This window comes from Ctenocephalides felis, unplaced genomic scaffold, assembly GCF_003426905.1.
Source record: "Ctenocephalides felis isolate EL2017-DRISC unplaced genomic scaffold, ASM342690v1 CF-g0.4_SCAFFOLD_00845, whole genome shotgun sequence".
Lineage (NCBI taxonomy): Eukaryota > Metazoa > Arthropoda > Insecta > Siphonaptera > Pulicidae > Ctenocephalides > Ctenocephalides felis.
In genome coordinates, this window is record NW_020536999.1 from 71,609,459 (window position 1) to 71,624,227 (window position 14,769).

Sequence of the window (14,769 nt, forward strand, 5' to 3'; positions counted from 1 at the left end):
TTAACAGTTAATACTTCAATCATCTTAAAATATTGGGTGACTACATATATTTACAAATTATATATATATATATATATATATATATATATATATATATATATACGAGTATGCCTATCTCATATATACATTATTAATATAAAAATGAAAACAATAAGCATATTATGTTTTAATTAGTAATTGTTAAATAAATGGCATACTATTCTTAAATTATTGAAAATTTAATAGAAAATATTTTCTTAATTTTATAAACTTGCTTACAGTCGATATAACATAAAATAAATTTATTCCTTAACATATTATACTATATCTCTAGTGGCTTCAGCAGGTATATAATTATATACATTATCAAGAAAGATATTCTGCAAATGAACAAACACTAATTACATGTGATCAAATGATCATAATATTAAAAATTTAAATTTTCATGTCAGATAATAAAATCCAATTAATTTTATAATAACTATAAATAAAAATTCATATTATATTTACATACACTGTCATTTTATTAATATTGGTAAATTTTAAAATTGACTATTATCTTTTTAATGTAATGTAACATTTGTTCAAAAAACTTTCTAAATGAACTATGTAAGATGAGTTAATGTAATAACTTGATGTAGTTGATGTAGCCTTTCGCAGAATACTTTCTTGAAAATGTTATCTGTTAAACTAATAAAAAGCAACACACATAGTCTTTCAAAACATTGTTAAAATCTGCAAGAAATCTGAACAGTATTTTTTTTTTCAAATGATAAAAAAGCAATTTTACAATTTAAGCTACAATATATAGCTTATGTATAGCACCATATAATTGCTTCATCATATCAATCATACACATTCGAACATTCCAAAAATGTTATACACCTATATACTTACAGTAACAAATTCACACACAAACATCAGTGTCTGTATCGAGTCTTATTTCAGGATCGGCTTGTGCCAATTTAAGTAGAGTCTTTTGTACACGAAGTACAGGCAGCCGAACACTTGGATTATGGTGCCAGCATTCCTTCATCAATTTAGCCATGCCCGATAATGTCTAAAAGGAAGAAAAATATATTTGTTAATCCACTTATTGTCAGTATGAAATTGCATTCAATTATAAAACTTAATCAATAAGAATTGATATTTAGAAACTTTCAAGATTGCGCCCTAAGATCTTTTATATTTTTTAACTTGGCATATTATTCCAACCATTGGTTCATTTTTATAATCAACCATTTTTCTTAGGATTATATTCGATTACACCATGAACTCTGTCACTAAGTAAGATTTTATTAAGATTAACTACAACTGTCAATAAGTTGAATTAATTATATATATCAAAAATTATCTGCAATTGCTTATTTGCTACAATAATAGAAAATTTATTATATTTGCCAAAAATTAACTACAATAATAAGAGTGTTTGGCATCGTGCCTTATTGAGGCAAATTGCTGGAATTCCGTACCGTAACGAAATGATCGAGAAATTCTAAATTTTTCAAACAGATTTTTATAAATATTGTAACATTGTCTAATATTTATAAGAATTATATAAACTGAATTGCAAAGTTGAAACTATTTGTTTAAAGTATATTAGAACAGAATTAGAATTAAAATCTGAATTATTTTCGATATACAAAAAAAAAAAATTCTTGAAAAAAAGTTTTTTTTTGTAAAAAAAAATTAGAAACAATTTTTTTCCAAAATCAATTATTTTGTTGAAACAAGCAGAAAGTTCTTTGTATAATTCAAATCGGACGCTTAATTCTCTCAAAAACTGTCATTTTTGCACATTTAGCTCTGTATCTACGAAATGGCTGGACCTGTCAAAATCTAGTCTCACTAATCACCTCTTCTCCCAATCATTACAAATTGAATGTTCTTTAGATCATTCAAATCGGATACTCCGTTCTCTCAAAAACTCGATTTCTATTTTCTGCACTCTTTGCTCCCTATCTCCGTAACGGCTGGACTTGCCTTTGCCAAAAACTAATCAGCACATCTCCCTATCAATAGGAATCGAGTGTTTTTTGAACCATTCAAATCGGTTGATCCGTGTACCCGAAAACGTGGACGAAAAAATGCGGACACACACACATCCATTTTTTGGTATGTCAAAATGTTCAGAAACCTTCCAAACGTCGAGAAATGCAGAAATTTTCATTTTCGATTTTGAACAATTTTTAACTATAAAAGACTATAATATCAAAAAATGAATTATTCTAGCTGTGCAATAAATTATAAACTAGTTGTGTATGGCATCGTGCCTTGAGGCAAATTGCTAGAACTTCTTGTACCGTAACGAAATGTTCAATAAATATTAAATGTTTTCAAATTATTATTCAAATTATTATAAATACTGTAACTGACTGTAACATTGTGTAATATTTATAAGAATTATATAAACTGAATTGCAAAGTTAAAATTATTATTATTTTTTTTTTTTGATACATGTTCTATTTATTTATTTAAAAAATTGAAATATAATAATAAATTATGTTATAGCCATAAAATATAGCTAATATACACCAGATCACATTCAAATAATTATTAAATCGAGTTCACATTTCAATACCAACAGCAATCATGTCCATTTTTAGTTAAAAATTTTTCAAATAATAAGTTGAAAGTGCAAATATAAATATAATAATGTTTTCCATGATAGCACATTTAGATTATTTGAACAAATAACAAAAATTGACAACATAATTTGGCAAGAAGTTGGAAAATGAAATTATTTACTCAAATATGTACATTTTCATATTTGTTCATTTTTTTTTATCAGGGGTTTGGCAACGGCTCTTTCTTTGCTTCATCGGATGCATTTGTTTTGAGATCCTCTTTCTTTTCTTTCACTTCCTTATCTTCAATTTTAACATCTCCTTCTTTGGAGCCATCAGTTTTGTCCAGCCTAGGTCTTTTCCTCTCCTTCATCTTCGCTATCAGAGTATTCATTGTCTGGAGCAATCGCTTATCTTTATCACTCTGTGGAAGCCTCTCATCCTTATCCACTTTTTCTTCATCATCCGATTCATCATTCACGGCATCTTCAGGTATTGCCTGGATTTGCACACCCGGAGCACGTGGAAACATTCTTAGGTTTTCAAATAGTCTATTCTTAATTTTTTCAAGATATTCGTTTGTATTTTGATTGGACATATTACTTAGACTTATGTGCAGTTTGAAATCTGGACCAAAGTATTCAAAGTAGTAGTTGTAAGGTAATTCATTTGCAATTTCACAACCCAAAGCCACTGAAGTTTTATATGTCCAGCATCTGGATACATTCCTAATAGTATAACCTCCACCTCCAACCATGAGGAACGGGAGGCCGTATTTTTTGACAAACTCCACACACTTTCCATGACCTTTGACTGTTAAATTGAAACAGCCCAAACGATCACCGGTTAAAGAATCTGCACCACATTGTAAAACAACCGCAGACGGTTTAAATGTTTCCACTACCTTTGAAATTATGGGTACAAAAATCGAGTCGTAAGACTCATCATCCATACCATCTCTTAAAGGAATGTTAACTGCATAATATTTGCCTTTACCTGCACCAATATCTCCTGTGTGATATCCTGTTCCAGGGAAATATTTCCCATATTTATGGAAACTTACAGCCATTACACGATCTGTAGTGTAGAATGCTTCCTCGACTCCATCACCGTGGTGAACATCAATATCAATATATAATACTCTTTGATGATATTTTAGTAATTCTAATATACCCAACACTATATCATTTACATAACAGAAACCAGAGGCTTCAGATTTCTTTGCATGATGCAAACCAACGCCCCAGTTGTTGCAAATTTCACTTGCTTGCTTATTTAACTTAACAGCTGCGGCAACCGACCCACCAGCTGATAATTGACAAAATTCATAGAGACCATCAAATTCTGAACAATCCTCACCGACATTAAATCAAACCAGCTTACATCTTTGCATCTGCTTGTTATATTCTGACATGTTATCAGGTCTTATCGACCTCAGAAACCTAATGTAATCATCTGAATGAGGTCTATAAATCTCCATTTTTCTGTATAAGACATAATTTAATAATAAATTATGTGTCATGCGTATACGATGAGGTTTCATGGGATGGCCTTGCCCATAATAGTAATTTCCAATGTCGCCGAAATACACCAAATCGACTTAATACACCAATTTATTTTCGTCAACCTGAGGTTAACATTCGAGCGTTGTATATAAAAACTAACAATACACATTTGTACTAATACTATAAACATTATGGAAAATTTTACTCACTATCATAATAATAACACACTCGCTTCTTGCTATGAGCCTGAATCGACATTTTCCACTATTTATTTATTTATTTATTTATTTATTCATAAATATTATTATTACTATTATTTATCATATCATAAATAATAAATATCATATCATAAATAATATTATTACTATTATTTTTGAATTAACTATTTAAAGTATATAAGTGAACTTTAGAACTTTAGCCAGAATTAAAATTAAAATCTGAATTATTTTCAATATACAAAAAAAAATTAAAATAGGTTTTTAAAATTTTTTCAATTTAATTATTTTTTTCAAAAGCAAATTTTTTTAATTTTTCAAATTATTTTGTCAAAACAAGCAGAAATTTTTTCGAATCATTTAAATTGGATCCTTAGTACTCTCTGCCATTTTTTGCACAATTAGCTCGGTATCTCCAAAACGATTGGACCTGCCTTTGCCATAAACTAAACACAACTTCTCCCAATCATTAATTGAATGTTTTTTGGATCATTCAAATCGTATACTTCGTTCTCTCAAAATCTCGATTTCTATATTCTGCACTCTTTGCTCCGTATATTCGTAACGGCTGGACCTGCCTTTACCAAAAACTAATCAGTACATCTCCCTGTCAATAGGAATCGAATGTTTTTTGAACCATTCAAATCAGTTAATCCGTGCGCCTGAGAACGTGAACGAAAAAATGCGAACACACAAAATCAAACACACACACACACCCATTTTTTCTGATGCCTACCTACAGGAAGTTAAATATAATATAATAAAAAAAATAAGATACTCAAAAATGAACTGTAGGGGAAATGGATAAAATGACATTGTGGTCTTAATTAAAAATTGGCTAGTTTTAATAACACGTCCGCTACTGTATAAAATAAATAATGTTGTAGTCATAATCCTTACAAATATTGAGCTTTACAGTCTTCTCAGAGTAAGTATATCGCGCCTTTAAAAGTTTATTTTGAGGCAGTAATTCTCATGTTTTTTGTCGCCTTGTAATTATCTTTATTGAAATTAATGAACTTACACCAGTACTAGTGATTTCGATCAATTTTATTGCATTTATTAGGTGTTTGATGGAATTTTTATTATTTATTCATTTTTTATCACTTTCGAACAAAATGACATACTTATACACTGAACAAAATGGCATAATACTATTTCGCAAACACTACAAAGTTCATTCTCGGCCAAAAGCAGACCAAATAAACCACCAGTAAAAAAAAGATCCTTGCATTTTTTGCAAAGATATTCTTTTCCGTTCTGAGTCCGTCGATAGTTGGTTACGATATATGACTTGTTTTCTTTGAGCTCATGCTTCATATGCTGATGTCCCAAAGAGGACCAAACGCTTTAATTGTGAAATGCCTTCTTAAAAATTAGCATCTCAGAATGTCCTTATCCTAAATGTAATTTTGTCCGTTCTATATGGCCAAAATAGTTCTTGCAATTGGTTGCATTTTTCCCTAGTATGTTATACTACTTTATAAAAAAGTTAGTCAATGAACCGAAGATGAATAAAAATAATTAAGACTGAATATAATTCAATAAATAAATGTATTAAATAAATAATTAAAAAACAAAACATCATGTTAAAAACTAAGATAAGCGCATACATTATGTATGTCCTAAAAGCAAGGCCCATTATTCCAAACTTTGATGAATTTTAAACCACTTTTCGTAGACCGATAATATTTTAAGATTTTCGTTATCAAAGCTTCAATTAAAAATAATTAATTTCAAAAAATGGCCTGGTCAATCTTTACAAAAAAAATCGATATATTTCTCGAATCTTTTACAACTGTATTTGGATTTTAAAAACTAGTTTAGAATTTTTGTCGAAAGCGTAGTCAAAAACTTGTCTGCTATTTTTAAAGAAACAGGTCGATCGACGCAAAAAATTAAACTTCAAAGAGAGTTCAAATTTTAACTCACATGCACACACGTATTTTTCCAATTTCGGCCTCAAACGAATCAGAATGACTTGAAACATGAAATTAGAAAAAAATTACAAAAACGTTCTTTCTGACGAGAATATAAATTTATCCTTCGGAGTAAGAATTATTCAGTCATAGTCAGTTAATATGAGCTAATATATTCAACTTACCGGATCTGAAGACCATCTGTTAGGTGTACTGGGTCTGTGCTGGTCAACGCAGACCACTTTGCGCATATCCTCAAAGCTTGGATCAGAAGGCACGACGTCGTAGTAAGGTGGCCTATATTCCTCAGCAATGCCATTCGAAAGAGTTCTGTTAGCGACCTCCCATAGTACAAGACCCAGAGCGTAGATATCGGCGCGCCTGAAGGCTTCGAAGCATTGCATGTTGATGCTAAAAAAGAAACATACTCGTATATAAAAATAGTTAAATGAGATAAAAGTATTTGCTTTGCAACAAGCTTAAAACCTATTATCACGTGTTTGATGAATTTTTAATATTTGACTAGTGATACATTGGATATCGATTTAATGAAATATTCAGTATTTATTAATTTTTGTGCACTTTTGGGCAAAATGACATACTGATGCATTGGATACACATGGTAGTTCCATCGAGACCAAAAAAATAAAAAATTGTAAACTATAATAGGGGATTGGATTTCAATTTTTACTATAACTACTTCTAAAAATAGACCAAAGATCCACCGGTAAAACGAAAAGATTTACATTTATTGCAAAGATTTTATTTCACGTTCGAAGCCCGACGAAGATTGGTTACGTATTTAATGTTATAATATAATATTAATTAATATTACTTATATAATATTATAATATAATAATATCAGCAGGACCGGTCCTGGGGTCCTTAGCGCCCACATGCAACTTTTTTGCCAGCGCCCCCCCCCCCTTATTAATTTTAACTATTTTAACAGTTTATCATTAAAATTATATAAATATTTACATTTTTTTTTTAAATTTTATTCTCAATTGTTCTGGATTTTGTATACAAAAAATTAGTTATAATCTAAAAGCGTATAAAATACATTGATTTTAAATTTATTTAGAAAATCGAGACAAATCGCAGGTTGATTATAATCAAATATTTTTAAATTTTCAATTATTTTTAATATACGTGCAATATTAATATTTGGGGTTTGAAACATTTTACTTATTTATTATGCAATTTATTTTATTGAGCAAATCATGTCAAGAGAGCTAAAAAAAACTAGCTTTTCATTTTCAATCATAACACTCGTATTTCATGTTGGATTTTTCAAATTTTAATTCATTTTAATTTTTCATTATGTATTTACAATATCCAAAATTGCGTCGTAAACTTCTCCTTATTGATATCGTAAGAGCCGAATTGTATTCATCCTTGCTTTCCCGTCATATTCAGAGTATCAGATTGTTGTTTTAACCTTTTCCACTCGCGAATTGCAAGATTTATATGAATTTCCGATTTTCCAATCCGAGTCGCAAGGGTTAAAGTTAAATATTCAACGTATTTTAGAAGCATTGTCAAAAACTCAGTAAAAATGCAAAGAAAGTGAACATTTCTTGAATTATATTGAAAGAAAAAACTAATTATATTTGATATACAGTAGAACCTTCTTATTCGCGGCTTCTTCATTCGCGTTTTCGCTATTCGCGGCCAAAAACATTGCGACCCGATTTCTTTCTTCGCGGCTAAAAATTTCGTTATTCGCGGATTCCAGTGTATATGAAATCCAATATCCTCTGTAAATGCCGTTTTTTTTACCTATATAATTGCGTTGCGTTCGCCGTCCTCTCCGTTATCAGCGTTTTTGATCAAGTAAGCAAACAGGGAAGAATGAATCATATATGTATGCTTTAATATTGTTCGTTTCTGTGGTAAATGCCGCTATGCATGCTTTATTTCTTCATTTTTCTCAATCGTAGCAAATATTGTGATTGAGTAACACGTGCTAACGTGATAATGATTTGTCTGAAACCGACTTGGAAGAAATGTTAAATTTACAACCCAATGAAGAAGAGGCTTCAACGTGCACTGAAAACATGACATTTAATTAAAGAGTATCAGTGAAGGTTTAAAGGTGGCAAATGATCTGTGTGATTTTTTTATGAACATTGATCCATCTATGGAGAGAAGTATTCTTTTTAAGAGGCAAATTGCAGATGTGACTGCCGTTTATCAGTCTGAATTGGAGAAACTCTTGAAAACTACCAAGCAAGAAAAAATTGCAAAGTTTTTCAAATCTTTGCCTATTTCTGAACAAAAATGACCAAAATGTTTAATGTATAATATAATTAATCAAATATATAAAGTAATTAATCTAATGCATTAATAAATATAAATAAAAATATAGTTTTTTTATGTATGTACTTTTCATTATTTTGACACCTTGAAACGTATACCCTATAATCTCATATAAAATGCCATCCTGTATTTGCGGATTTTTCATTATTTGCGGATTATTTGTCATCGTGGAACGTATTTCCGTAATCCCATACAAAATGCCATCCTGTATTTGCGGATTCTTTAATCGCGGCATTTTTACGGAACGCATCCCCCGCGAATAAGGAGGTTCTACTGTATATTATTTCTGCATAGTTAATAATTATTAAATTATTCCAATTAATTATAGTTCATTATTATTAAATTATAGTTCCATTTCCATAACCCTAACGCCTAACCACGCATATCCTCAATATTCAAAGTTCATCAGGTGCGAAACATTTGCAATAAAAACAAAGTTACAATTCAATTTCTCGGAATAAACATGCCATTTTCTAAGCACTGACTCCCCATTTTTCAATTTCCCGATTATAATTTGTTTATATTTTTTAACAAGTTCCATTTCAACTAAATCAGTTCACAATTTTTCGTCAATAATGCCCAATAGTTAATTTAATCTTTCGCAGGTTTGCGCTTATGAGATTATGAGATTGAACAAAATATTTTGTTTTTCGACCTAACGGTAACTTCAAACAGAGAAAAATTGAATAAGTAGATTAAGCAATAAATAGAGATGTTATTTACTAATTTTCAGCTGTTATTATTAATCATTTAATTGTTTCTACTGATATCACATTGCCAAATAAATATGCTTTTTGTGTCTCCGTATTCATAGTTAAGTTAGATTTTTTATTATAATTCATTAAATATTCTAGATTTTATATAAATAATAAAAAATATAAATAATATATTATAAATTTATTTTCCGAAACTCGTTTTGACGCCCCCTAAGGCGTGCGCCCGCATTTTTTGCATGCATCGCATGCAGGGCGATATAATATCAGTATAGTATTTATAAAATTAAATTGTTGAAAAAATTAAGGAGGGTTAAATATTTTTAACTTCTCTAAGTTTATGTTTTCACCAAAAAATTCGATTCGCTAATTTTATGTTTTCTCGACGTGTGTGTGTGTCTATGTGTAAACAGATTTTTTGCCGTAAATCGTCATTTTCTCAAAAACGGCTGGACCAAATTCAAAAATTTAAAAGCCATTCGATGTGTCTCGATGAGGACTAGCATTTCTCAGTTTTGTACGACCATCGACAGAGCCGTTTCTTTGTAAATCGCAGAAAAATGAAAAAAATTTCGTCCACGTTTTAGCGCGCAATTCTTAATCGATTTTGAAAATTCAAAAACCTGTTGTGCCCGCTGCACAACACTATGTTCCTATATCGAATACTCTATCAGTATAAACACCACTAGCTAGTAGGGGCGAAGAATATCGGAAATACTCGAAGAAACCCGAAGGAGGGGAACCTCAGAGGCACATCGAGGATTCAGTTCTCTCTTGGAACTAGCAGCGATACCTAACTACTAAATTCAATTAATTATACAAACTATATCTAATCCAAAGTTGTTCTCTTAGTATTAATAAATTATTTTATAAGTCAAAAGGACTTTCTTGAGTTTCAATTTATATATCCTCGAAATAACCTCCGCTGAAGTATATTAAGGCAGTGAAATATACCAAGCACAACATTGGTGGCAGCGGTGGGATAAATAATCCAACACAAAAACAGGCCTGGAGGATCGAGGAGGAACATAGGAAAGTTCACCACATATCAAGTAAGCCTTATTTAAGACGCGCACGCGCCATCCTGTCCGCCATCTTGAAGACGCCACCGAGCGACGCTTTGAAGCCAAGCGATTGCGAGGTGTATTACATCAGCTAGGAAGGAGGAACACTTGAGTATCAATAGTTATAGTTTGTTTTCGAAATTTTAGACACCGATTATAGTTTTAAGTATCGTTGCCTTTTTATCACAAACTTGTAGAGTAATTACAAACCTTTAGAAACAAAATTTTAGATTATATTACCAACCTTTAGAACAATTACAAACCTTTAGAACAATTACAAACCTTTAGAGTAAGTAAAAATACTTTTAGAATAACTTACAAACCTTTAGAACAATTTACAAATCTTGAGATTAATTTACAAAACTTTTTACAAACCTTTAGAATTAATGTAATCTCAATACTATATTTACTCTCATATTATTTATATATAACTACATTCTGTATCTATTCTTTACCCTTTTATATGTGTTTATGTGTTATTGCTGTAACATGTTACTAATCTAATTTTTGAATATAGGGTCAATGTATAAACGTGACGCTGAAAACTTCTTGCTGCCACGACAGAGTGTAATAAGCAGATCCACTGAGTCGATATTTGAGAGCTACTTATCCTTCCAGTCAACCAACGAAAATTCTGGACTTGATCTAGTAAGTGCCATTTTTAATAATAGTATAGTCGTCTCACCTAAACCCATATCATCTTCCAAATTTTTATCTGCTCCTTCTCTCTGTCTTCCTGATCAAAACTCAAACCTAAACATGCAAGAAACATATGCTCTAACATTGCATAGGGCAATGGATATTATTAAGGTATTTGATGGTTCCGATAACCAGAAATTATCCCCATTTTTAAATTTTCTAACATATATTTTTGAAAGCGTCGACCCTAGGGATCACCCTGCTCTCTTAAAATTCATTTTGTTCACTAAATTAGAAGGGAAAGCTTTTCAAGCAACCCAGTACAAGGAAATAGAGTCTTTTTCTGAATTAAAATCTTGCTTGGAGGAGATATTTTTTGACACCCGATCTGTAGCCTCATTACAGATCGAATTTAATAAAATTTGCCAGAAACCAAATGAAGATGTGCAGTCTTATTCTTTGCGTTTTCAAGCCGTCTTAAGACAGCTTACAAGCGCCACTATAAAGAAAAAGAATAACCCTGCAGCGAATATATATTATACAGATCTCCTCCAAGATCAAGCTCTTTATGTATTTCAAGAAGGTTTACACCCCGACCTTAGAATCATTGTAAATTGTAAATCTCCTCTAAACTTGCATGCAGCCATTTCTATAGCCATCGAGGAGGAGATTTCTTTAAAAACTTCAAGAACAAGTCGTTCTGATAAACCATTCAAACCAATTAACCCTCCTCATCGTCCATTTTATCGTAAACCTATTAAATCTGAGCCCCCTGTTCATTGTAATTACTGTAAAGGCATTGGCCATGAGATAAAAGACTGTCGTAGAAGGATGTACAATGAACAGCAGCGTTCCAAAATTAACAATGAGGACGTAAAGATTCTTAATGAAGGCCCTTGTACTTCAACTTCCACTTCCACAACACCTAGTGCTTCTGAACTTTCTTCTAAAGCGAGAGAGTTCAAGAATGCACAAATTTCTTGCCTTGTTGACAAACAGAATCTAGCTTTTATAAATTTAGAATCTCTCGATACCACGAAAGATAAGATCAATTTGTTAGTCGACACAGGAGCTGAGATCAGTGTTATTAAGGTTTCAAACTTGGATGATGATATAGACATTATTATTAATAAAGAAGATAAAATTTTAATTACTGGCGTGTCAGGGAACGCCGTAGAAATAATAGGGACAGCCAATATAAGAATTTTGCTGGGGAATAAAATAATAACCCACAAATTTTACATTGTTTTTGATAAATTACCCATCAAGGGTGATGGAATATTGGGGATTGATTTTCTAAAAGCTTATGGGGGTATTATAAATATCATCGATTCAAGTATAAACTTTAAGGACTCTGATCCCATCTCTCTAAATTTTCCAAATTTTGTGACACTAAATTCTAGATCGGAAACGATAGTTAAAGTAAAAACTGAGTCAAATTGCGTAGGTGTCATTGAACGGTCAGAGATAAGTCAAGGCGTATTTGTCGGAAATACCCTTGTTGCTCCTATTAATAATTCTTGTTTTTTGAGTGTAATAAATTGTAACGAAAAGGAGATCAAACTTAAAATTCCTACCTTTCAAATTTGTAGATTGCCAGAGAGCAACACCGCTTCTTTAGTAAATTGTCTTTCACTAAATAATCAAACGACCCAAAATTTTCAGTCAGTTAGAATCGAAAAAATTCTAAATGATATTAAAGTAAATCATTTGAATGATGAAGAACGCGAACTTTTATACCAAATTTGTAATGACTTTAACGATATTTTTTATGTAGAGGGCGATAAATTACCTTTTACTTCTTCTGTTCAGCATACTATAATTACCCCTTCTACGACTTTACCTATAAATGTCAGACCGTATAGATTGCCTAATTCGCACAAAAATGAAGTAAGTAAACAAGTGAAGGACTTATTAGACAACGATATTGTTGAGCCAAGTACGAGTCCTTGGAACGCCCCCTTGCTCCTAGTTAGAAAGAAATCTGAAAATGGTAATTCTAAGTGGCGTTTAGTTGTAGATTTTAGAAAACTAAACGAAGTCACGGTTGGTGACTCCTTTCCTCTTCCGAATGTTGTCGATATATTGGACCAGTTAGGGAACTCTAAATACTTCTCCACTTTAGATTTAGCATCTGGCTTTCATCAGATTCCTATGACGGTAAAAGATAAAGAGAAAACTGCTTTTTCGACGCAGACGGCTCATTATCAATATAAACGGATGCCTTATGGGCTCAAAACTGCTCCAGCTACCTTTCAGCGTTTAATGAACTCCGTTCTTTCTGGTTTGCAAGGGCTAAAATGTTTCGTATATATGGATGACATTGTTATTTATTCGAATACCCTTAATGAACACGTTAAGCGTCTTCGCGAAATTCTCGAACGTTTGAGAGACAGTAATTTAAGGCTTCAACCAAAAAAATGTATTTTTTTATGTAAAGAAGTGTCTTACCTCGGACATGTAATCACTTCAGAGGGTATTAAACCCGATCCGTCTAAAATTGCAGCTATAACTAATTTTCCTGTGCCCAAATGTCCTAAGGACATTAAATCGTTTTTGGGATTGGCTGGCTATTACAGACGATTCATTGAAAATTTTTCTAAAATTGCTAGACCACTCACTGATCTTCTTAAAAAGGATAGCAAATTCAATTGGACATCTTCCCAACAAAATGCTTTCAAAAATTTAATTACTCACTTAACCACTGCTCCCATTCTTCAATATCCCAACTTTGAACGTCCCTTTAATATAACCACTGATGCTTCCGGTAAAGCTATTGGAGCAGTTTTGTCCCAAGGTCCGATTGGTAAGGATTTGCCAGTAGCATTCGCCAGCCGTACTTTAAATTGTGCCGAGATAAACTATTCCACTATCGAAAAAGAGCTCTTAGCCATTGTATGGTCTGTGCAACATTTCCGTCCCTATGTCCATGGTGTGAAATTCCATATAATCACTGATCACAAGCCTCTAGTATGGTTGTTCAACTTAAAAGATCCAGGCTCTCGCCTCATGAGATGGAGAATTAAGTTGGAAGAATACCAATATGAAATTATTTACAAAAAAGGAAAATCTAATACTAATGCGGACGCCTTGAGCCGCATATTTCTCATTAGTACTCTATCTTACGATGATTTCAATAATGCATTCAAAGAACAAGTTATCCTTAATCCTAAGGTTAAGGAAACAAATGAAAAATTTTCTGTTCTCAATGACCAATCCTTTTGTATCGATTCCCCACAAGATTTCGTTAGTTCTGATCCCTTTTTCTGTAAAATATTATCTAAATTTAGTAAATTAAACGAATTAATTAGCCAAAACAAAACGGTGGGGGAAGTAGCATTCATCGAACACAATAATGCATTTATTTTTTATCTTTTAACCAGGCATAGAGAATCGACTAGTACTAATTACTCAATCTTATTTCATGTTTTGACTAATTTGAAAGACATACTTTTAGAGAAAAATGTTAGGAAAATTTCCCTTCCTATACTTGTTAAAGACACAGATAGGTTAGACTGGTCACAAGTACGCGCCATGATCCGTTACATTTTTAAAAAATTAGACATTGAAATTACCATTCATAATTTTCCACTCGTTGACTTATTAACCGAAGACGATAAAGCCATTATCTTTAGCGAATACCATCTCAAACCTTTAGGGGGACATCAAGGTTTCAAAAGGACCTTGAAAAGAATTTTAATTAATTATAATTGGCCAAAATTAAGATCTGATTTAAGAAACTTTATAAGGAAATGTGAAGCATGCCAAAAGAATAAATCATATCATTTAAAAAAATCTCCCATGCTTATAACTGATACTCCTACAAGACCTTTTGAAAAATGTTCT

At 31.5% G+C, this 14,769-nt stretch overlaps 1 protein-coding gene and 1 pseudogene across 1 annotated transcript in view; both read right to left on the minus strand.

The window, feature by feature from the left end:
• Nucleotides 1-886: 886 nt before the first annotated feature.
• LOC113388225 (activin receptor type-1-like) overlaps nt 887-14,769 on the minus strand; it is a 30,738-nt gene continuing 16,855 nt past the window's right edge. The window contains exons 12-13 of the mRNA XM_026625627.1: nt 6,371-6,596; nt 887-1,039 (exon numbers count right to left, since the gene is read on the minus strand). Coding sequence (XP_026481412.1) covers nt 887-1,039; nt 6,371-6,596 — 379 coding nt within the window. The remainder of the gene's footprint in view (nt 1,040-6,370; nt 6,597-14,769) is intronic.
• On the minus strand, nt 2,767-4,309 carry LOC113371848 (annotated as a pseudogene).